This window comes from Salvelinus alpinus, chromosome 12 (genome assembly GCF_045679555.1).
Source record: "Salvelinus alpinus chromosome 12, SLU_Salpinus.1, whole genome shotgun sequence".
Classification (NCBI taxonomy): domain Eukaryota; kingdom Metazoa; phylum Chordata; class Actinopteri; order Salmoniformes; family Salmonidae; genus Salvelinus; species Salvelinus alpinus.
This window is the reverse complement of record NC_092097.1, coordinates 25,940,732-25,964,080: the sequence shown is the minus strand read 5'-3', so window position 1 is coordinate 25,964,080 and position 23,349 is coordinate 25,940,732. Positions and strand designations below refer to the sequence as shown.

The following is a 23,349-nucleotide window of genomic DNA, read 5'->3' as shown; positions in this document are numbered from 1 at the left end:
GGAACCAATCCAACTTGAAGGAGCTGGAGCAGTTTTGCATTGAAGAATGGGCAAAAATTCCAGTGGCTAGATGTGCCAAGCTTATAGAGACATTTCCTCAAGAGACTTGCAGCTGTAATTGCTGCAAAAGGTGGTTCTGCAAAATAATTCAGTTTAAGTCATCAGGCAAGCTGAATGAATGTAGTCTATGGTATCTTTTCATTTATGTTGTGGTGGTGTTCTTCAGATTGTCCTGAATTTCACATGAAGTTTGCAATGGAGAAGGGTTACTACCAGATGCTGGTCTATGAATGGTAAAATACAGTATATTTATATACAAAATATCAGGTTAGTGTTTCCCCCTGTAATGGTTGAGGTTTAGATTGGGGAGGGAGGGTAGCCCAACTGATCCTAGATCTGTGCTTAACAGCTATTTCTACTCTGTGTGAGTTCTCGATCCATCTTAGTAAAAATATACAGTCCATCTATAGCTCTCCACAACCCTCTCAGAATTTGAAAAGTTGAATAATTTGTCCACAAATTTGATATACTCGAGTGATTCAATGTTTTGACCAATCTTAGCATTTGTTCACTCTAGTCTGTGTGTTTTCTGTCCAGTGCTTGAACCAGTGTCATGTGTGTAGCCTGCATTTTATCTTTCATTGAAAACCTCTCTACTCTCCTAGTGCCCTCAATATGGTGAACTGTACTGGTAAAACACACTCACAGACATACACTAACCATAACATGACTACAGTATCACATTACTTACACAGGTTGGTATTACATTACTACTAGCCTGTGTGTCTCATACAAGTTTCCTTTCTTTACATTATGCTTGGTGTGAGCTGACGATATACTTTGTTTGGGGCTTAGATCATTGTAATCATGAAAAATATCCACTGTATGGAAATAGCTGAATTTCAGTTCACCACTGCCACTGAAGCATCTGGTCAATAGAGGTATGACACTCCAATACCACACACCAGATGCCTCCACGGTACAGAAAAGGCTGTTCTTTCATAAGGATAAGGAAAGGAGATCCATAGGTTTCTGAGCATGATCTATAGAGGCAACCTACAATCCATCTCGACAGTAGACACTGGTTACTCTGTCTCTGGACATGCTTTGCCCTTTGAAAATCTGATCAAACAAATGTAAATGTTGTGCAAGGCTGCTACAGAGTGGTCAGATGGGGTATTTGTTGAGCAGGTTGGCCCGATTTTATTTTGACCCATCTCTGCTCTGAAAAGTAGTGTCAAAAGCAGAATGTGACATAACGCATATTTACACCTGGAAAAAACATATTGGCAGACAACACATTCTAGAAGCACTAAATATGTTTCCAGTTGTTTTAGAATAGCCGTCAGCGGTGGGTGGTTGCCGCAACATGTCTCACTCCACGTCTCCTACGCACCAATGCTTCATGCGAGACGAGATTCAGAAGCATGACAATAGCGAGATGCTTATTTCTTAGCAAACCTGCCTTTTAAATTGTAACTTGCGATATTACATTACAGGCCTACACAATATGATTGTGGGTCGACAGCGAACTTATTTTAGCTTGCAGCATCGTTTAATATATATAATTTTTGTCAAGACAGGAAGACAAATGTAACTAGCTGAAAGTAAAATTGGTTGGCGCGACGACACTTCAAACCACAGTAGCAGTCGGCGGTGACAAAAAACAATGCGTTTATGGAACGCAAACAAAAAAAGGAAGTGATCACAGCATGGTTTTAATTTCCTGTTCTTAAATATTCGCACTGTATTTTTATCGCCATAAACGTATACGGCAATTTATAGTTTTTACTGAAATGACGTAGTTACCCATTTGCTACTCGGCTTGCTGAACATAGCAAGCTCATTTTCTGTCATGTTTTGGGACTTTTATCGACACTTCTGGACGGCTCATATTTTAAGCGAGCTATACTAGCAAGGTAAGCTACCAACGTACCGTAACTAACGCTTGCGTAGTTCGCTAGTTACAATACTGTAAACCAGCTAGCTTGGTGACAAAGGGTATGACAATAAATGCTAGCTAGCTAATTGCAATATGGGTAAATGCATTGTTACATCCAATCTCAGCGTTAGGCTAGCTAACAAGTGGTGGTTTTCGTGCAGCTAGCTAAATTAGCGTTGGTTAACTACTAACGTTAGCGAAATGGCCATGTTGTAGCCAACAGCTAGCTGTCTGAATTTCAAGATAGTTAATTTAGTAACTAACAAAAGCAATGTCAACTATCACATTAACACCGTATTTTAGTGATTTGTTATACGGTATTATATTGTTTTGGTGGACAAACTAAAACACCACAAACATATTGCAAGTGACATCTCACTCTTCTCTGTGGGTCCTAGCTGTGTGTGAGTGCTGTGTCGTTACATAGTCGGATAAACTCTAATCATATATATATTTATATATAAATAATCTTGTCTCTTGGCGGCCGCACTGAGAGCCAGTTGGTCCCGTTTTGACCCCTTTTACACGGTCAGATTGTGAGTAGGGGGTGTGTCCCAGCTGGCCTGGATGAGTCAAGGCAGATTTACTTATCTAAGCCTCTTAGACGCACAAGCATTAGGTAGGCAGTGTTCAGTACACAACCCTATCAGGCCTTCTTGCCCCATAAACCTATGCAGAGAGCAAGCAGTCAGATGTACCACATCAAACCGAGGTACAATTCGTTTTCTATTAGATACTCGGTAGATATTCCGATTTCTAATCATCAATAACTTATGCAAAGAATGCCATTATGATAATGATAGTGCATTCGGAAAGTATTCAGACCCCATGACTTATTCCACATTGTTACGTTAGCCTTATTCTAAAATTGATTCCCCTCAATCTACACACAATAGCCCATAATGACAAAGCGAACACAGGTTGACATTTTTGCAAAACTATTTAAAATAAACTGAAATCACATTTATATAAGTATTCAGAACCTTTACTCAGTACTTTATTGAAGCACCTTTGGCAGTGATTACAGCCTTGAGTATGATGCTACAAGCTTGGCACACCTGTCTTTGGGGAGTTTTTGCCCATTCTTCTCTCCAGCTCCTCAAGCTCTGTCAAGTTGGATGGGGAGTGTCGGTGCACAGCTATTTTCAGGTCTCTCCAGAGATGTTCTATCCAGCCTCTAGCTGGGCCACTGAAGGACTTTGAGACTCGTCCTGAAGACACTCCTGCATTGTGTTGGCTATATGCTTAGGGTTGTCATCTTGTTGGAAGGTGAACCTTCGACCCAGTCTGAGGTCCTGAGCGCTCTGGAGCAGGTTTTCATCAGTACTCCGTTAATCTTTCACTTGATCCTGACTAGTCTCCCAGTCACTGCTGCTGAAAAACATCCCAATAGCATGTTGCTGCCACCTCGCTTCACCGTAGGGATGGTGCCATATTTCCTCCAGACTTGACGCTTGGCATTCAGGCCAAATAGTTCAATCCTGGTTTCATCAGACCAGAGAACCATGTTTCTCATGCTCAGAGTCCTTTAAGTGCCTTTTGGTAAACTCGAAGTTGGCTGTCGTGCCTTTTACTGAGGAGTGGCTTCCATCTGGCCACTCTACCATAATTGGTGGAGTGTGGCAGAGGTTGTTGTCCTTCTGGAAGGTTCTCCCATTGCCACAGAGTAACTGTCAGAGTGACTATCGGGTTATTGGTCCCCTCCCTTCTTCCCTGAATGCTCAGTTTGGTTGAGCGGGCAGCTCTAGGAAGTCTTGGTGGTTCCAAAATTCATCAATTTAAGAACGATGGGGGCATTGTGTTCTTGGGGGACCTTCAATGCTGCAGACATTTTTGGGTACCCTTCCCCAGATCTGTCTCGACACAATCCTGTCTCAGAGCTCTATGGACAATTCCTTCGACCTCATGGCTTGTTTTTTTCTTTGACATATACTGTCAACTGTGGGATCTTATATAGACAGGTGTGTGTGCCTTTCCAAAGCATGTCCAATCAATAGAATTTAACACAGGTGGACTCCAATCAAGTTGTAGAAACATGTTAAAGATGATCAATGGAAACAGGATGCACCTGAGCTCAATTTCAAGTCTCATAGCAAAGGGTCTGAATAGTTATGTAAATAAGGTATTTTTGTTCTTTTTATTTTTATTTTTAATACATTTGCAAACATTTCTAAAAACCTTTTTTCACTTTGTCGTTAGGGGGTATTGTTTGTAGATTGATGGAAACATGTATATATTTAATACATTTTAGAATAAGGCTGTAACGTAACAAAATGTGGGAAAAGGGATGGGGTCCAAATGCACTGTATATTCTGAATTGGGGGAGTATGGACAATTATCCACAGGGTTTTTTTGCGGGGGGGGGGGTTGTTTTATAATTTTTCTTCTGGCTTTCAATTTTCAGTAGCTCTTACACAAAGTGCCATGACTATAAAAATTATATAGTCTGAATCGGGGAAGGATGGAGAAAAATACACAGCTTTTTGTATTTTATTAGAATTGTATTAGTATGTTTTCAGCTTTCAATCTTCAATAGCTCTTATACATTGTGGAATGACTATGAACATTTTCTGAATTGGGGGGGGGGGTTGTTTTATAATTTTTCTTCTGGCTTTCAATTTTCAGTAGCTCTTACACAAAGTGCCATGACTATAAAAATTATATAGTCTGAATCGGGGAAGGATGGAGAAAAATACACAGCTTTTTGTATTTTATTAGAATTGTATTAGTATGTTTTCAGCTTTCAATCTTCAATAGCTCTTATACATTGTGGAATGACTATGAACATTTTCTGAATTGGGGGAGGATGGTCAAATATGCACAGTTTTTTTTTATTTGATACATTTTCTTTTAGGATTTGTTTGAAAGCCCCCAATCTTCAGTAACTCTTAGACAAAGCGTGCCATGACCATTAAAGTTCTCAATCGGGGAGGATGGACAAATATAATTATTTTTGTGTTTGTTTATTTTTAGGATTTGGGTGCTTTCAATCTTCAATAGCTTTTACACAAAGCGTGCCATGACTACAGAATGAGCCCCAAAACATGCTTTATTTATTGATTTTGATTATATAACTGACATTTTTATAATACATTTGTCATGCCTACTAAATTGAATTCAAGCAATTGAACCTACGTCGGTCAATTAGTTGTTTAATAATCGAGGGATAAAATAAAAACTTCTGTGTAATCGCTCAGCTCTAACAGCAGCTCATCTCTGTAATGCACCACCCATATTACACTCTCCTTTCATGCAAAATTTCAGCAGGTGTAGTTCACTCCACCCAAAAATGATCTATAACAATAAACCATAAAGGGATAGTCTAGGCTACTTTCATGTTAAGGTAAGAAATGATCTTACCCAAGGTTGTCCTCATAGGCCAGTTGTGACACCTCCCATTGTCAGCTTGATGCGTGTGCAGGTTGTTTTACGGACGTGACGTCACACATTGATACTGACCCAAATATACACTGCTCAAAAAAATAAAGGGAACACTTAAACAACACAATGTAACTCCAAGTCAATCACACTTCTGTGAAATCAAACTGTCCACTTAGGAAGCAACACTGATTGACAATAAATTTCACATGCTGTTGTGCAAATGGAATAGACAAAAGGTGGAAATTATAGGCAATTAGCAAGACACCCCCAATAAAGGAATGGTTCTGCAGGTGGTGACCACAGACCACTTCTCAGTTCCTATGCTTCCTGGCTGATGTTTTGGTCACTTTTGAATGCTGGCGGTGCTTTCACTCTAGTGGTAGCATGAGACGGAGTCTACAACCCACACAAGTGGCTCAGGTAGTGCAGTTCATCCAGGATGGCACATCAATGTGAGCTGTGGCAAAAAGGTTTGCTGTGTCTGTCAGCGTAGTGTCCAGAGCATGGAGGTGCTACCAGGAGACAGGCCAGTACATCAGGAGACGTGGAGGAGGCCGTAGGTGGGCAACAACCCAGCAGCAGGACCGCTACCTCCGCCTTTGTGCAAGGAGGTGCACTGCCAGAGCCCTGCAAAATGACCTCCAGCAGGCCACAAATGTGCATGTGTCTGCTCAAACGGTCAGAAACAGACTCCATGAGGGTGGTATGAGGGCCCGACGTCCACAGGTGGGGGTTGTGCTTACAGCCCAACACCGTGCAGGACGTTTGGCATTTGCCAGAGAACACCAAGATTGGCAAATTCGCCACTGGCGCCCTGTGCTCTTCACAGATGAAGGCAGGTTCACACTGAGCACATGAGCACGTGACAGACGTGACAGAGTCTGGAGACGCCGTGGAGAACGTTCTGCTGCCTGCAACATTCTCCAGCATGACCGGTTTGGCGGTGGGTCAGTCATGGTGTGGGGTGGCATTTCTTTGTGGGGCCGCACAGCCCTCCATGTGCTTGCCAGAGGTAGCCTGACTGCCATTAGGTACCGAGATGAGATCCTCAGACCCCTTGTGAGACCATATGCTGACACATGCACATTTGTGGCCTGCTGGAGGTCATTTTGCAGGGCTCTGGCAGTGCACCTCCTTGCACAAAGGCGGAGGTAGCGGTCCTGCTGCTGGGTTGTTGCCCTCCTACGGCCTCCTCCATGTCTCCTGATGTACTGGCCTGTCTCCTGGTAGCGCCTCCATGCTCTGGACACTACGCTGACAGACACAGCAAACCTTTTTGCCACAGCTCACATTGATGTGCCATCCTGGATGAACTGCACTACCTGAGCCACTTGTGTGGGTTGTAGACTCCGTCTCATGCTACCACTAGAGTGAAAGCACCGCCAGCATTCAAAAGTGACCAAAACATCAGCCAGGAAGCATAGGAACTGAGAAGTGGTCTGTGGTCACCACCTGCAGAACCATTCCTTTATTGGGGGTGTCTTGCTAATTGCCTATAATTTCCACCTTTTGTCTATGCCATTTGCACAACAGCATGTGAAATTTATTGTCAATCAGTGTTGCTTCCTAAGTGGACAGTTTGATTTCACAGAAGTGTGATTGACTTGGAGTTACATTGTGTTGTTTAAGTGTTCCCTTTATTTTTTTGAGCAGTGTATTTGATTTCAGTATGGAGTGTGTTTTAGATATCCATTTAGAATGAATTATGTTTTTAAAAATGGTGTTATTTAAATGATATAAACTATTGAAGATTAAGAGCCACAAAAAAACAAGTGGATTTTGTCCATCCTCGCCTGATTCAGAATATATAATTTTCATAGTCATGGCATGCTTTGTATAAGAGCTATTGAAGATTGAATGCCAGAAAATACAAAAATCTAAGGCAGTCAAACTTATTTAAATTGAGATTTTAAAATGGTGTCAGGCCCAATCTCAGTATAATATTGTTTAGGGGAAGGAGCACGTATGTAGTGCTTAATAGCTTTGATGTGTATGTTGTTTATGATACATTTAGTGTAACTGTCTTGTTTAGCATTCATAATCAACCAACCAAAATCAGTTTTTAGCTTTACTAGCCTATTCACTTTTTTGTATTTTTAAAAACGAATGCTGTTCCTCAGTTTGAAAACAACCCAAGTCCTGTTTATGGCCCTATCCTTGTTGTATTTAAATATCTGAAGGGACAGGATAGGTGTGGGCTCCACCTAGCCATTTAATGGGCCTGGACTGGGGAGTAGAATCCGCCTTATTTCCTCCATACGCCAGGCTCATACAGTAGAGCTCTCCTCTGAGCCCCTCTGTGTGTGTTCTCTCACTGCCGAGTTCACAGCTGAGTTATACAGCACGAAGCTCCCTGCTCCTTTGTTGTTGTCCATGAAGTGGTGCGTGATGGAGTTATTCAGAGTTGTATGAAAGGCTGCTTTCCCGCTGCACCTCTAGTTCCCCTTTAGAGAAGTCCAAACAACACCGATGTCCCCTGCAGCTTTACAATTCAGAAATATAATGTTTCTGTCTCTCTCAAAGCCTTATGAATTTTATTTATTTATTTTATTTTACCGTTATTTTACCAGGTAAGTTGACTGAGAACACGTTCTCATTTGCAGCAACGACCTGGGGAATAGTTACAGGGGAGAGGAGGGGGATGAATGATCCAATTGTAAACTGGGGATTATTAGGTGACCGTGATGGTTGAGGGCCAGATTGGGAATTTAGCCAGGACACCGGGGTTAACACCCCTACTCTTACGATAAGTGCCATGGGATCTTTAATGACCTCAGAGAGTCAGGACACCCGTTTAACGTCCCATCCGAAAGACGGCACCCTACACAGAGCAGTGTCCCCAATCACTGCCCTGGGGCATTGGGATCTTTGTTTAGACCAGAGGAAAGAGTGCCTCCTACTGGCCCTCCAACACCACTTCCAGCAGCACCTGGTCTCCCATCCAGGGACTGACCAGGACCAACCCTGCTTAGCTTCAGAAGCAAGCCAGCAGTGGTATGCAGGGTGGTATGCGAATGAATGTACAGCATTTCTAGAGAACAGGTGAAAAGGTGTTTAAAACATGTTTTCTTCATGACTGATTCAATTTAAAAACACTGTTTTTAAGGACATTCAAGATGATATGCCTGACCAAGGAGCTGGGCTGTGCAGAATCACTGATCATCAAATCACCTTGAATTCCAAACAGTAACTCATTATTAGGTGATCAAGATTAGCAAATGCTGCAAATGACATTAACATCTGATAGCCTTGGTGCCAGACTTTTTGTTGTTGTTGCTTTTGCGTTGTTGAGTGCAGAAAAGGGCAGATACTCTAGGCTTGTTGACTGAGGCTGTAGATTCTGAATGAGGGACTTTACAAGGCCATGAGTAGGAGCAGTTAACCAGTTTGATAAGGGTGATTCAAGTGTTATGGACATAACAATTGCATGCAAAATCACAACTTTAATGTCTCACAGAATGAACAAACAAAATATAGGCAAAATTAAACGTATGTGTGTGTCTATGGTACCCCGTGGGGGGAGTGTGTACCCCAAAAAGCAGACTTTTTTTTCAATGGTGGCATGTTGAAGAAATAAAGAAAATAAAAAGCGTTATGGATGTTTCATGACATAAACACACTTTTTGGGGAGATTGAACATATAAGTAAAAGTCTGAGGTGTACAGTGCATTCGGAAAATATTCAGACCCCTAGACTTTTTTCACATTTTACATTTTGTCTTATTCTAAAATGTATTAAATCGTGCCCCCCCCCTCATCAATCTACACACAATACCCTATAATGACAAAGCAAACACTGTTTTTTAGAAATGTTGTAAATATTACATTTACATAAATATTCAGATCCTTTACAAAGTACCTTGTGAAGCACCTTTGGCAGCGATTACAGCCTTGATTCTTCTTGGGTATGACGCTACAAGCTTTTTAAAAACAAAATTAAAATCCATTTTAGAATAAGGCTGTAACGTAACAAAATGTGGAAAAAGGGAAGGGGTCTAAATACTTTCCAAATGCACTGTATTAGAGGTCGACCGATTTTGATTTTTCAACGCCGATACCGATTAATCAGCCGTTTTTTTTATTTAATTTTTTTTATACATGTATTTGTAATAATGACAATTACAACAATACTGAATGAACACTTATTTTAACTTAATATAATACATCAATAAAATCAATTTAAATAATGCAAAAACAAAGTGTTGGAGAAGAAAGTAAAAGTGCAATATGTGCCATGTAAGAAAGCTAACGTTTAAGTTCCTTGCTCAGAACATGAGAACATATGAAAGCTGGTGGTTCCTTTTAAAATGAGTCATCAATATTCCCAGGTAAGAAGTTTTAGGTTGTAGTTATTATGGGAATTATAGGACTATTTCTCTCTATACCATTTGTATTTGATTAACCTTTGACTATTGGATGTTCTTATAGGCACTTTAGTATTGGCAGTGTAACAGTATAGCTTCCATGCCTCTCCTCGCCGCTACCTGGGCTCGAACCAGGAACACATCGACAACAGCCACCCTCGAAGCAGCGTTACCCATGCAGAGCAAGGGGAACAACTACTCCAAGTCTCAGAGCGAGTGACGTTTGAAACGCTATTAGCGCGCACCCCGCTAACTAGCTAGCCATTTCACATCGGTTACACCAGCCTAATCTCGGGAGTTGATAGGCTTGAATTCATAAACAGCAGAGCTGTTGGCAAAACGCACGAAAGTGCTCTTTGAATGAATGCTTACGAGCCTGCTGGTGCCCACCATCGCTCAGTCAGACTGCTCTATCAAATCATAGACTTAATTATAACATAATAACACACAGAAATACGAGCCTTAGGTCATTAATATGGTCGAATACGGAAACTATCATCTCGAAAACAAAACATTTATTCTTTCAGTGAAATATGGAACCGTTTCGTATTTTATCTAACGGGTGGCATCCATCAGTCTAAATATTCCTGTTACATTGCACAACCTTCAATGTTATGTCATAATTACGTAAAATTCTGGCAAATTAGTTTGCAATGAGCCAGGCGGCCCAAACTGTTGCATATACCCTGACTCTGCGTGCAATGAACGCAAGAGAAGTGACATTTCACCTGGTTAATATTGCCTGCTAATCTGGATTTCTTTTAGCTAAATATGCAGGTTTAAAAATATATACTTCTGTGTATTGATTTTAAGAAAGGCATTGATGTTTATGTTTAGGTACACGTTGGCGCAACAACAGTCCTTTTTCGCGAATGCGCACTACATCGATTATATGCAACGCAGGACACGCTAGATAAACTAGTAATATCATCAACCATGTGTAGTTATAACTAGTGATTATGATTGATTGGTTGTTTTTTATAAGATACGTTTAATGCTAGCTAGCAACTTACCTTGGCTTCTTACTGCATTCACGTAACAGGCGGGCTCCTCGTGAGGCAGGTGGTTAGAGCGTTGGACTAGTAACCGAAAGGTTGCTAGATTGAATCCCCGAGCTGACAAGGAAAAAATCGGTCGTTCTGCCCCTGAACAAGGCAGCTAACCCACTGTTCCTAGGCTGTCATTGTAAATAAGAATTTGTTCTTAACTGACTTGCCTAGTTAAATAAAGGTTACATAAAAAAGTGTATACAAGACCAGGTACCACACCCTAAAATGTATTTTTCTCCCTCGCTATTCATAAATATCAGCCCCTACCAGTTGAATGTAGACACAAAAATATCATATTTTGGGGTAATTACAATTTTTCTGAAACATTGTAACAAAATATGCAAGTGAGACCATATGCATGTGCCTATGCTGCCAATCTACTTTTCTGGACACTGGATGAAGTCAGTATATTTTGGAGGGCTTTCATATGAAACTATTCACATATTATCTAAAAAACAGTACTGCCATATATGAGAAATGCATTTCAGCATATATTTTCCAAGATATTCTTAGCTTGAACCCAATTTTCAAGATATCAACAATTGCTTCAGTAAACGTCTACGGGATACATCTCGGAACAAGCATATAAAATCTGGTGAATGCACAAGTCTGTGAAGCTACGATTTGATAAATCAATGTCCATCACATTCACAACTTATCAATGTTACAGATTTCATCATGCTGAAAAAGGGTATTGACAATGAAAAGAAAGGACCCATTTGTTGACCATATAAAATCTTAATGAAAGTTAGCTTTACAGAGAAAGTTTAAATAATCTGATGTAAGGTGTATGTTTTACAAAACTGTCCCAGTCACTCCCCCTATATTTACAAGACTGTAGAACATGCAAACAAAACTCAAGACACTCAATTTGCTCTGTATTGCTTCATTAACATCTCATCTTCCTCATTAACACTGCGGGACAGGTGTGAGTGGAAAAACAAGCTCTGTGAGCCCTTTCTAATTGCAATGAAATATGAATGACTAAAAGCCTTATTTGAGAGTTGACCTCCTACACTGTAATATAAAGAAATCATGCAATTCCTGCTTTAATTGGTCAAATAAAGCCTGAACTCCAACATATAAACATTAATGATAATTTGGAATGTGGTTTCATTTGGAAATGTAACTTTATTTTTACATGCTCAGGTTGACTTTACCATGGAATCACCAATAACTGCCTTTTGGTGACACTGCATGTCTGGTCTGGCATCTTCATCCCCTTTCTCTCTCTCTGTAGCGGGTAGCATGGACAGCTCCGTGACCCTGTGGCAGTTCCTTCTCCAGCTCCTATTGGACCCCACCAATGATCAGCTGATCTGCTGGACCAATGAGGAGGGCGAGTTCAAGCTGCTGCAGGCAGAGGAGGTGGCCAAGCTGTGGGGCACCCGGAAGAACAAACCCAGTATGAACTACGACAAGCTCAGCAGAGCCCTAAGATACTACTACGACAAGGTACACACACACACACGCATGCATAGACCCCTATAAGATCTATACTTTTTTTTTTCTAATTCCATTTAGTTTTTTCACAAATTCTGTTTTCTCCATTTTTGTTTTTCAAGGTTTCTGATTTGTCCAACATGTTTTCAGGTTTTTGCTCTCAAGATCACAATTTTTAGTAGAAACATTTCAATTGGATGTTCTAAGTCCACAACAATGCTTTAACCACATCAGCAGACCACTTTTGAGGTCTGGGAAAAATCTAAGATTCAAGTGCACACCAGCAAGTGCACACAGTGTCCTTGGCTCACTTGGTAGAGCATGGTGCTTGCAACGCCAGGGTTGTGAGTTTGATTCCCATGGAGGACCAGTATGAAAATGTATGAACCCACTACTGTAAGTCACTCTGGATAAGTGTCTGCTAAATGACAAAAATGTAAGAGCCTTGTTTGGTTAGCGCTGTTTTATGTAGTGCACATTTATGTGATTGCATAGTTTGCTAAACAAATACCCTCTGGAATGATGAAAATAATCCTGATATCATTCTGCCAGGTAGGCATAGGCTACTTTGTAGTTAACATTTAATTGCAAAGGTTTTTTGAAAAGCCTTCCCATATACCAGAATACACAAACGAGCACACAGACGGGATTCACACATTGTTGCCTCTTCAGAAAGTTGAAGGAAAATAAGAATCACTGATGCATTTTGTTCATGTCCTATGATAATCTTGGGCAAGTCAATACATTTTCAAATAAGTAAATTTTTTATATTGTTGAATCCTGTTTTAATGTCTAGATTACGTGATCTCGTCCGCGTTCTCCGCATCACAGATTTTAGAGGGCCCCCCACACACACACACACAGACACACAGCATGAATTACAACAAACTCAGCAGAATACTGAGATACTATGACAAGGTACATACACTCGAACTTACACTCCCACACAATGCATTAACTTTGACAAGGGGCCCCTTGATGAGACCTGTTGAAAATGAGTGCAGGGTTTAGTTTAATGCTGGGCTGGGTAGAGCTATGGGCAGGGAAGTTTCTGTTTTGCCATCCTGTGATGTCACCACACCACCCAGAGTACTGCTGGGTTCATATGTCGCTGTGTGTCTCGTCCACTCTGCCTGTGGTTTGGCCTAAAGACAGCCTGCCTCTGTCAGTGGGTGGGGTGGTGAGCTGTATTTAGCTTGGTACAGACAGGAAGAATGGAACAGTCCCACACAGTGGTTACTCTGTCGGTTGTTTTTGGAAGAGAGAGAGGGGGAGGGGAGGAAAGGGAGTGTAGAGTGTCTGTCTTCTGTGCCTATTTTTCCACATAGCGTAACATTTCTCGCTCTCCCCTACTCTCTCTTCTAGAACATCATTAAGAAGGTGAACGGGCAGAAGTTTGTGTACCGTTTCGTCTCCTACCCAGACATCCTAAAAGGGGATGCCTCTGATCGGCCGGAAGGGGAGGGGGGTGCAGGAGGTAGCCTGCCCCTGTCCGAGAGGGGCGACAACAACTCCCGAGATGGTGAAGGTGGGGACAGGGGTGGAGGTATGACAGCGACACAGGGGTCCAGTACTAAGCCATCCAACCGTAATGACTACATCCACTCTGGCCTGTACACCTCTTTCACCCTCACCTCGCTGCAAAATGGACGCCAGCTCTTCAAGTCCATTAAGATGGAGAACCCTGTAGACAAGATGGCCGACAGGAAGTCCAATACCCAGGCTCAAGACCCGCCCTCTCAGCAGCCAATGCTGTCGCCGTCAGTTATCAAGTTCGGGACCACCCCTCCCAAGAGAAGCCCTCCGATTACAATAGAAACACCTAATCCGCCATTGTGCCCTCCCATGGGCGATGTCGTGATGACACACTCTGTCCTCCTGCCTCAGGCTGTGTGTGCGTTTGAGCAAGCCAAGCCCATGGAATCCTCGAGTCTTCGAATCCTGAATAGTTTCAGCCTATCAGAGTTGCCCATTCGGAGCCCCTCCCCCATCACGGTGCCTGACTCCACCCAGGAGCTGGTGATTGACAGCGACATCGAGTCCATCTCCTCCCAGCCCACAGAGACGCAGATACAGGGGGTAAGGAAAACACACATGCACACAAAACCTACTGCGACATGGAGACCATCTCCGTCCAGTCCACAGAGTCGCAGATTACTAAACATGAAGATGGATTTAGCATTCATGTTTTTGCTTTCTGTGATTCAACTGCTTCCCCCCCGCCCCCATCTCTCAGGTGCAGAGTTTTGGCCAAGTGTCAGGTGGTGAGGTGTGTGTAGAGAACAGGGACAAGGGGGGGAATAGGGAGATGAGTTTATCTCCGTTGTGTGTGAGTGGCCATATCACAGGGGGCAAGGCCCGCAAGCCTCCTAAAGTCCTGGAGCTGTCCACTCCTACACTGGTGGTCACCACCTCTGACCTCTCACCTATGAACCTCTACAGCCCCTCCCTTCCCACCGCCTCTCTCACACCTGCATTGCTACAGGTGAGACACACGCACACACACACACATTCATTTTTACGCAATCTTATACACTCCACACTCACTCAGAATTATTGTTTGAGATGTGTTCTTGATTAGGAGAAGACACATTTACAATTAGGGACAAGGCTAAGTGAAATGTCAACACATTTCATTGCTAGTTTTCCCCCAGCAGATGGCAGCAATTTTGTAGTTTTATTGAACACCCCTTCTACCAGTCTGAACAGAGGTACCATGACAATGAGATGTTGACCGTTTGACCACATGACAATGTGTTCCTGTTGTGATCTTAAGATTAGATCAGCAGGACCTGACAATGGTCTCATTATTCTCTCAGATTCTACCTCTATGGTTTAACGTATATGTTAATGTGGTCATGAGACAGCGCTGTTTGAACCAGCCCCAGGCCAGCTTCTCCTCTGGGTTGACTTTTCCTTGGGCTGCTGGGAAACCCTCAAAGCCTCCATTATGGATACAGAAGAGCACATCTTTTCTCTTCTGGTCTTTATCAAGTCTGCACGACTACTTGCACTTAAAGCTGGAATTCTAGTTTTGAGAACAATTTTGTGCCATCATTTGAGATATTCCCAAATGACTACTTATGTGTCCAAATCTATTGCTGACTAGCTCCTTGTGTGTTTTGTGTGTGTGTATTTACAGACACCCACTCTGTTGCTGACCCCCAGTCCCCTTTTGTCTAACATCCACTTCTGGAGCACGCTCAGCCCGGTGGCTCCCCTCAGCCCTGCCACCCGGCGCCAGCAGGGCGCACACACCCTGTTCCAGGTCAGAACACACCCCCACTCTCATTACTCTATCCTCACTCATCCCTCTCTCAGGGAACCCTCCAATCTCCACTGCACTTCAGTCTTTCTCTTATCCCTCTTTCTGTCCTTGTCCTCTCTGTCAGTTCGATATGCATACTAGTGTGCTTTGAGCATGGAACGGTAATCAGAGTCCAAATCAAAGTATATGAAATGGAACATGGATGGTTGTTCGCAGATGCATACTTCGTTTGTACAAATTTCTCAGTATTAATCGATTCAAGCTTCAATTGAAATATTCCCAGGATTGTTGGTGTAATATGACGAGCCAAGTAAAAAAACGACTCAATATTTCTTGAAAACAATGGCTGCTGGTTTTGAGCTGAAGTGAGAAAATTACCTCAGACTGGAATGAAAAGTTGCCCAATCACATCTCGTGTTGCCTTGATACGTTAAAAATAAATACGTACTGTGTTAATTATGAAATGTTTAACTGCCTGGAATAGCCACTGTAGTGTGCGTAGGCTAACTGATAAAGAATTGGTAGCTAACGTTGGCCATCTACATTACCTCTTCATTACATTAGTTTTAGGTTGTTTTTTACATGTAAAACTAGCTGACTGGCTAGATTAATACTTTTCACATATAGGTGGCTGATAATTATGAAGTTACATGCTTGCATTTACTTTATGTAGTTGCTTTGTCTGTATTGGTCAAAGATAATGCAGTAGCAGGGGAGTGCTTCTCAAAATGTAATTTTTTATGCATTCTCCACACTAGCGTCCTCGGAGAACGAACTCTGAGCATGAGTGTGGAGCACGGTAGTATGCATATTGAGAAACACCCTGTGTTTCTACTCCTTACTGTGTCGTCTGTTTCTGTCCTCTATTCTATGGACCCAAATTCTGCTCTTTATGACCCATTTGAAGCAGTTCTGTGTTCTCATGTGTTCTCTTATGTGTTCTCTTTCAGTTCCCCTCGGTGCTCACCCCTCATTTCCATATCCCCACACACAGCCTGGATGGGACCAACACCCCTGGACCCCTCACCCCAGACCCTCATAAGACATAAGAGACCTTATCCTTGGAACCTGTGGAGCACCCAGACACTGAGGCCCTACTTCAGCTCCCCCACACACCCCAAACAGACACAAGACACGGTGGTTCACAACTCCCCTAAAGAGGGCTTAGCCAGACTTTTTAGGAATTGCCATAGTAACAGGTGCTGCAAAGTTCACGGATTGCATGCTGAGCAGTCACAAATGTGCATCTGTACCTGGAACAGGCAATTGTGTCTCCGTTCTTGAGACCAATGATATTACAGATTTTTTTTCAGTTTGATGCTGTGTTGTCAATTCCAACTTAGTTTTTAGATGTTTTCATGGGTAATGTTCCTGCTATTTGTTGTATGTTTTAAACCAGGGGTCTCCAACAGGTCAATCACGAGATACCAGTAACTCGCAGCCCACCTATGAGTAGCTCGCCAAACAATTCTGAAAGTACATGCAATTTTCACGTGTTTCACTGCAAACTGTCATAAACAAATCTCACAAGTATCGGACACTGCAAGCTCCCAGCTACTATCTAACCAACGCAACATTGACATTATCCCACCCCTGGTTAGCCACTATTGGCTTAAAAAGCCAAACCTAACACAATATCTGCCAATGAATTTCCAGCAATATTGCCCCTTTCTGTCTGTGTAGTGCGGGCGTTTGTCTTACTCTGTGTGTAGCCACTAGTGACGGGTCATTCGCGAACCCATCACTTCATTTGGCTCCCTGATTTGCATACTTTTACTATTGCTTTTGAGTTCCAGACATCGATTATCTGAAGATAAATTATAAAAACATTCTATGAAGATGGTAATTCCTCAGTGCAGGAACAATATAAGTGCGGAGAGAGCGTCATTAAGGCCATCTAATAATTTTGTCACAATCTGACATAATGATAGGCAACGTTTTAGGATTTAAATTAGAGATTGACTTTTCTTTCATGGTTTTAAGTCAATTTCTAAGCATTACAGAGCAAAGAGCCGTTTGGGAGCCAAATTAACGGCTATTTCAGGGGAACGGCGCCAAATGATCTGGCTCACAGAAAAGACTCGGAATGACTAGTAGGCAGTTCATGTGATAACCGTCTTGTGGGTTGACAGAAATACTTTCCCCAAAACCTTCTCAATTAAATGCTAACTGCAAAATGGGCTTACCTGGCAGGAGTATATCATTAATAAGTAAGTAATTTGTATCGATTATTTATTATTTGCAAACTGCGTGAAATGAGCAGCAGCACTACAGAACCACCGCTAGACCGGTACATTAGACGGCACACTAGATGCGCAATTAAATATTAAAAAAGAGGAATTTCACTCAAATCTAAATGTTTGTTCTTTTTAAGCATTGACATTGATTCAGAACATCCAGTTTGGTTGTTTCTCTGTGAACAATAGTAATTTTTGAGAGTGACAAACTAAAAAATCTAAAACCAAGAAAAATAAAACGGAGAAAACAGAATTTGGGAAAATATTAAACCAAATTTGGGGATTTTTATTTTATTTTTATAGGGCCCTCCTTAGTTTTTATTAACCATTATTTTACCAGGTATATTGACAGAAAACAGTGCACTACTTTCTCTTTACACTAAGGATCTGTAGAGGAGAGAAGAATAATGTATATATTTGAAAGCTAGAAAATAATTTGTAGCTCGTGACATGTTTCATTTGTTAAACGTTGGAGACCACCTCAGATGGGAAATGCTTCAACTGGCTTCTCTGCTTGCCAACACCAACTCTACCCTGACCATAACCCTCATCTGAAACTTTACCCTCACATCAATCCCAAACCTCAATCCCCTCTTCTACATGCTATTATATATGAAGCAGTGTGAGGTCTGTCAGAAACATGCCCCTGCTCTCGGAAGTGTGTAACTGTTGCCATAACAGATGAAGTCCTTACTGTAACGCCCTCACTTAGACTAGTAGGGAGGCCACATCAGAACAAAACCAAAACACCTCGCACCCACCATTTATACCAGAGACAAATGGGCATATGTGTTGGTAATGCTTGAATTTGTGTGAAAAAGCCCCTATACCTCGGTACATTTATGAGAAGCCATAACCATTACCTTTGTCCCAACCTTAAACCTAGCCTTAACCATATTCCTAACCTACAAAGGAAATCTAAACCAACCTGTGGCCTCAGGTTGTACAATGGACCATTATTATCACCTCCTTTGACAAATAGCCACTAACCTTGTGGAGATTGAGCAAATAATGATCCTCACCCTAAACTAACCCTAAGGCTATGCACTTCTGTTAATATAAAGCCATAATATAAAGCCATCCTACTCCCTCTGCCCTGGTCTTCGGTGCCTATACGCTCTCCCTGGGAGCAAACCTCAGCTTCTACAGAGCACTAACAGTATTTGGTTTATAACGTGAATTGATAAAGTAATAGACTACATAATGTAAGTATTATAGATTTCTACCGGTCCTTTACTCGTCTGTAAAGTCGGCTCTCCTATGTGTTTCCTCTCCCAGGTGTGGGTAAAATGACCCTTGTGTGTAAAACGACCCTTGCCATGACATGGCCAGTGAATAGCCTGGGTGGTGCCAGTCTGTTTCTGTGTTGCAAACATGTCACCCTGTCAAGACTGTTTAGAAAGGGCAATGATGTGGCACGGTTGAAGGCAGAAGCAGGCTACTGTCAGACACAGGGTGTTCACAAAGCCTGTCACAATAGCGTTTTTTTTCACGTATTCTCATGACGTTGTAATGTGACATAACATTTACATTTTGGTTTGTATGATCCATGTTTTAGAACAGGTTTGCATAGGTATTATGATTTGAATGACAGTCATTTTAAGTATGGAATATCGTCACCCACATTTGCAAGTCCTGTGAATGAGGAACATGAGCTTTTAATGTACCACAAATAATTTCTAGGGAGATTCTGCTAAACTCAATTTTGCACGAGCTAAAACATGTACAGTACACATGTATATGATTTATCAGTACACCTTCAAACCTGTCTTAATCCCTCTCTTCTTTCCCTCTCTTTGTGTCTGTTATCTGCTTATGAGGTGTCAGATACAATCATATGACAGAGAAAATAGTGATGTGAACTTCAGCTGACATGTATTTTCAATGAATTCCGTTTACCCCTCCCCTATCACCCTAACAATCTGAATTGTAATCTGTGGTTTTGTTACATGACCAGATGCGAGGCTCCATGCTGTTTTATAGTCTGTTTTTTAATGGTGATGTCTTTGGTTTTTACACGGTTTTCTATACTCATTGTTGGACTAATGGCATTGACTATTTGAGCATCGAAGCCTTAAGGAGTGAAACTTAAATCCATGTCTTTGTTAAGTATTTTGATATTGTTAATATTGTCTGTGTAGGTGTGTGTCTTAATGTTGGCATTTAGAACAATGGGGTGCCTGTATGAGATTTTACAGCATCGCTTTTCTGTTTCAAATTAGACTTTTTCCCCAGTGTTCTTTCAAAAAGCTATATTGATCTAATTATAGCTGTAAATGAATATTGTGTACATTTCTATTTCCCAATCAACAGCACAACTATGCACAAAGTACTTTATAATGCAAATCTAAGGATTAAATCTTAAATGTTTATATTCTAAGGAAGTGTGTCTAAGAGGCATGACTTTAAATGAAGCAGAGTCCCTATGTTTAGTTTGGCCTTATAACAGATGTGTATTTCCTCTAAACTAAAGAGTTAGATTTATTAACTTGATACAGTAGTCAGAAACAGAGTTCTATATACATAACTATAGTTCTGATAAAGACAACCTCTGAATACGTAGCCATATTAAGGATTTTGATTCATGTTTCATTCATTAGACCCTGTTGCACAAAACATTACACCTAGTGCATATTTCAGAAAAAGTAGTATTTTACATTAAACCCCCTAGAGTCGTTTGATGCACCTGTTCATCAAGCTAAGACAAAAAAATCCCCATCAAAATCTGTCAAGTTAGAGAGAGATGTTTTTTGTTGTTGCATTGGACACGTCTCAATCCACCGCATCCGCCAGTGTGACACATCCACATCTGAGGTGAAAGGTGGCAGAGCTAGACTGGTTTTTGTCAGACCATGAGACATCCTGAAAATCGGTCTTCTCACATAAACGTCTAGTGTCTGAAGGGTTTGACCTACACTGTGGAAAGGGAAGATTCTCACAAACACGATGGTGTTCTCCGTATCAAAAAAATTTTTTTTTTGATACCTTAAGGTGTCCTGAAATTAAAAATCTAATAGGAAAATGATCCATAGTATGACCATTTTAAAACAATGCCATATGTCAGCTTAGCACCCCCTTCCTCCAACGCCTTTGACTCTAAAGAATTAAACCAAGTTTTTCCTTGAATCACAATTCAATTATAAAACCGGTGCTTTTGCAGTTTAAAATCTTTGTCTATTGGCTCACCCGTAACATATTTTTAAAAATCCTCCACAAAATCTGTCAGTTTAAGCTAAAGATATATTTTTTTGTTGCATGGGCTGCGTCTCAATCCACCTCCTCCGCCTATGTCGGGCTCCCGCATCTGCGGTGGAAGGTGTTTGTCAGACGAAAACGTATGTTGTGTCTGAACAGTTTGGCCTACACACTGTTGACAACTCTATGGAAAGGGGAGACTCACGAATACGATTGTGTTCTGCTCTAGGACCCCCAAGAGTGTCATGAGAATCTAGAATCTGAAGGCAATCCATACAAACAAATGGAAGTATGGAGGTATTGTGCCAACAAAGTAAGGGGTTAAATGTGTGTAAAAATATATATATTTCCTGACCTTTCTTATATCTCCTAGATTTAGGACAGACACGTCAAAACCTTATGACATATGATCAATTTTTTTTTTTTACAGTCTTTTTTTCTCATTGCGTATGGGAAATGAAAAAAATTAGAGGGAGAGAAAAAGTAGTAGAGAAATATGTTCTAACCAATACTGCGCTCATTACGTATGCACACACACACAGCATCCTCCCCGATCCTAAAGGAGAAGCACCTGGCAGGGATACACACAGGAAACAGTATTATTGTCCCCCATGATGAAATCGGGGAAGGGACTGTGGATCGGTCTCCGTCTGTCCGTCCGTACCGCCTTGGGGGGTGACATGTTTAATGTTGCCTTGTCAAATACAAAAATTAGGCTATCAACCAAATGTACCATTTTCTTGTGCTTGTGGGTTGACTGAATTAAAAGTCATAACAGTACAGGAAGAATCATCAAGGGGTGAAAAAACCCTAACCTACATATTACATAACTCCCACACTGCTGCCCACAAACAGGTTGGGGTGGTTTACTTAAGTTGGGTTTTACACTGAATCGTTTGAGTCAAAAAGACCAGTGGTTATACTTCCCAGACAGGTGCAATGGCCTCTGCAACAAAAACTATTAAAACCAGTTAGTCTAATTATTTTGGTGGGAGGTAACAGAGCTAGCTATGGGAGCCCTGCCCCAGAAACAATAGTGATTGGGGCAGGGAGGGCAACAACCCAGCAGCAGGACCGCTACCTCCGCCTTTGTGCAAGGAGGAGCACTGCCAGAGCCCTGCAAAATAACCTCCAGCAGGCCACAAATGTGCATGTGTCTGCTCAAACGGTCAGAAACAGACTCCATGAGGGTGGTATGAGGGCCCGACGTCCACAGGTGGGGGTTGTGCTTACAGCCCAACACCGTGCAGGACGTTTGGCATTTGCCAGAGAACACCAAGATTGGCAAATTCGCCACTGGCGCCCTGTGCTCTTCACAGATGAAAGCAGGTTCACACTGAGCACATGTGACAGACGTGACAGAGTCTGGAGACGCCATGGAGAACGTTCTGCTGCCTGCAACATCCTCCAGCATGACCGGTTTGGCGGTGGGTCAGTCATGGTGTGGGGTGGCATTTCTTTGTGGGGCCGCACAGCCCTCCATGTGCTCGCCAGAGGTAGCCTGACTGCCATTAGGTACCGAAATGAGATCCTTAGAGCCCTTGTGAGACCATATGCTGACACATGCACATTTGTGGCCTGCTGGAGGTCATTTTGCAGGGCTCTGGCAGTGCTCCTCCTTGCACAAAGGCGGAGGTAGCGGTCCTGCTGCTGGGTTGTTGCCCTCCTACGGCCTCCTCCACGTCTCCTGATGTACTGGCCTGTCTCCTGGTAGCGCCTCCATGCTCTGGACACTACGCTGACAGACACAGCAAACCTTCTTGCCACAGCTCGCATTGATGTGCTATCCAGGATGAGCTGCACTACCTGAGCCACTTGTGTGGGTTGTAGACTCCGTCTCATGCTACCACTAGAGTGAGAGCACCGCCAGCATTCAAAAGTGACCAAAACATCAGCCAGGAAGCATAGGAACTGAGAAGTGGTCTGTGGTCACCACCTGCGGAATCACTCCTTTATTGGGGGTGTCTTGCTAATTGCCTATAATTTCCACCTTTTGTCTATTCCATTTGCACAACAGCATGTGAAATTTATTGTCAATCAGTGTTGCTTCCTAAGTGGACAGTTTGATTTCACAGAAGTGTGATTGACTTGGAGTTACATTGTGTTGTTTAAGTGTTCCCTTTATTTTTTTGAGCAGTGTATATACTGAACAAAAATATAAACTCAACATGCAACAATTTCAACGATTTTACTGAGTTACAGTTCATATAAAGAAATCAGTCAATTTAATCAAATTAATTAGTCCCTAATCTAAGGATTTCACGTGACTGGGCAGGGGCGCAGCCATGGGTGGGCCTTGGAAGGGCATAGGCCACAACAGGGCTTTAATACAGACAGAAATACTCCTCAGGTTCATCGGCTGTCCATGTGGCTGGTCTCAGACAGGCAGGCGCGAGGTCAAGGGCAGGCAGAGTGGTCAGGCAGGCGGACTCAGTCAGGACAGGCAAGAGTCAAAACCAGGAGGATGAGAA

The 23,349-nt window shown here is 42.1% G+C and overlaps 1 protein-coding gene across 2 annotated transcripts; it reads left to right on the top strand.

Annotated features, from left to right (window-relative positions):
• Nucleotides 1-1,376: 1,376 nt before the first annotated feature.
• LOC139535755 (ETS domain-containing protein Elk-4-like) lies at nt 1,377-16,979 on the top strand. Of its 2 annotated transcripts, XM_071335525.1 has the most exons (6): nt 1,377-1,919; nt 11,976-12,190; nt 13,544-14,257; nt 14,415-14,663; nt 15,321-15,446; nt 16,397-16,979. In XM_071335525.1, the coding sequence occupies exons 2-6, from the start codon at nt 11,984-11,986 to the stop codon at nt 16,493-16,495; spliced, it is 1,395 nt and encodes a 464-aa protein (XP_071191626.1). In that variant the 5' UTR covers nt 1,377-1,919; nt 11,976-11,983; the 3' UTR covers nt 16,496-16,979. The 2 variants fall into 2 exon arrangements, with proteins under 2 accessions (XP_071191626.1, XP_071191627.1); XM_071335526.1 differs by lacking the exon at nt 14,415-14,663 and having other exon boundaries at nt 1,785-1,919; nt 16,397-16,631.
• Nucleotides 16,980-23,349: the final 6,370 nt, after the last annotated feature.

What these genes read in the sequence shown, in the direction of transcription:
- LOC139535755 (XM_071335525.1), top strand. Translation starts at nt 11,984, where the DNA reads ATGGACAGCTCCGTGACCCTGTGGCAGTTCCTTCTCCAGCTCCTATTG. An exon ending in TAAGATACTACTACGACAAG is followed by an intron (nt 12,191 to 13,543) that starts GTACACACACAC and finishes TCTCTCTTCTAG; the next exon opens with AACATCATTAAGAAGGTGAA. An exon ending in GCGCACACACCCTGTTCCAG is followed by an intron (nt 15,447 to 16,396) that starts GTCAGAACACAC and finishes GTTCTCTTTCAG; the next exon opens with TTCCCCTCGGTGCTCACCCC.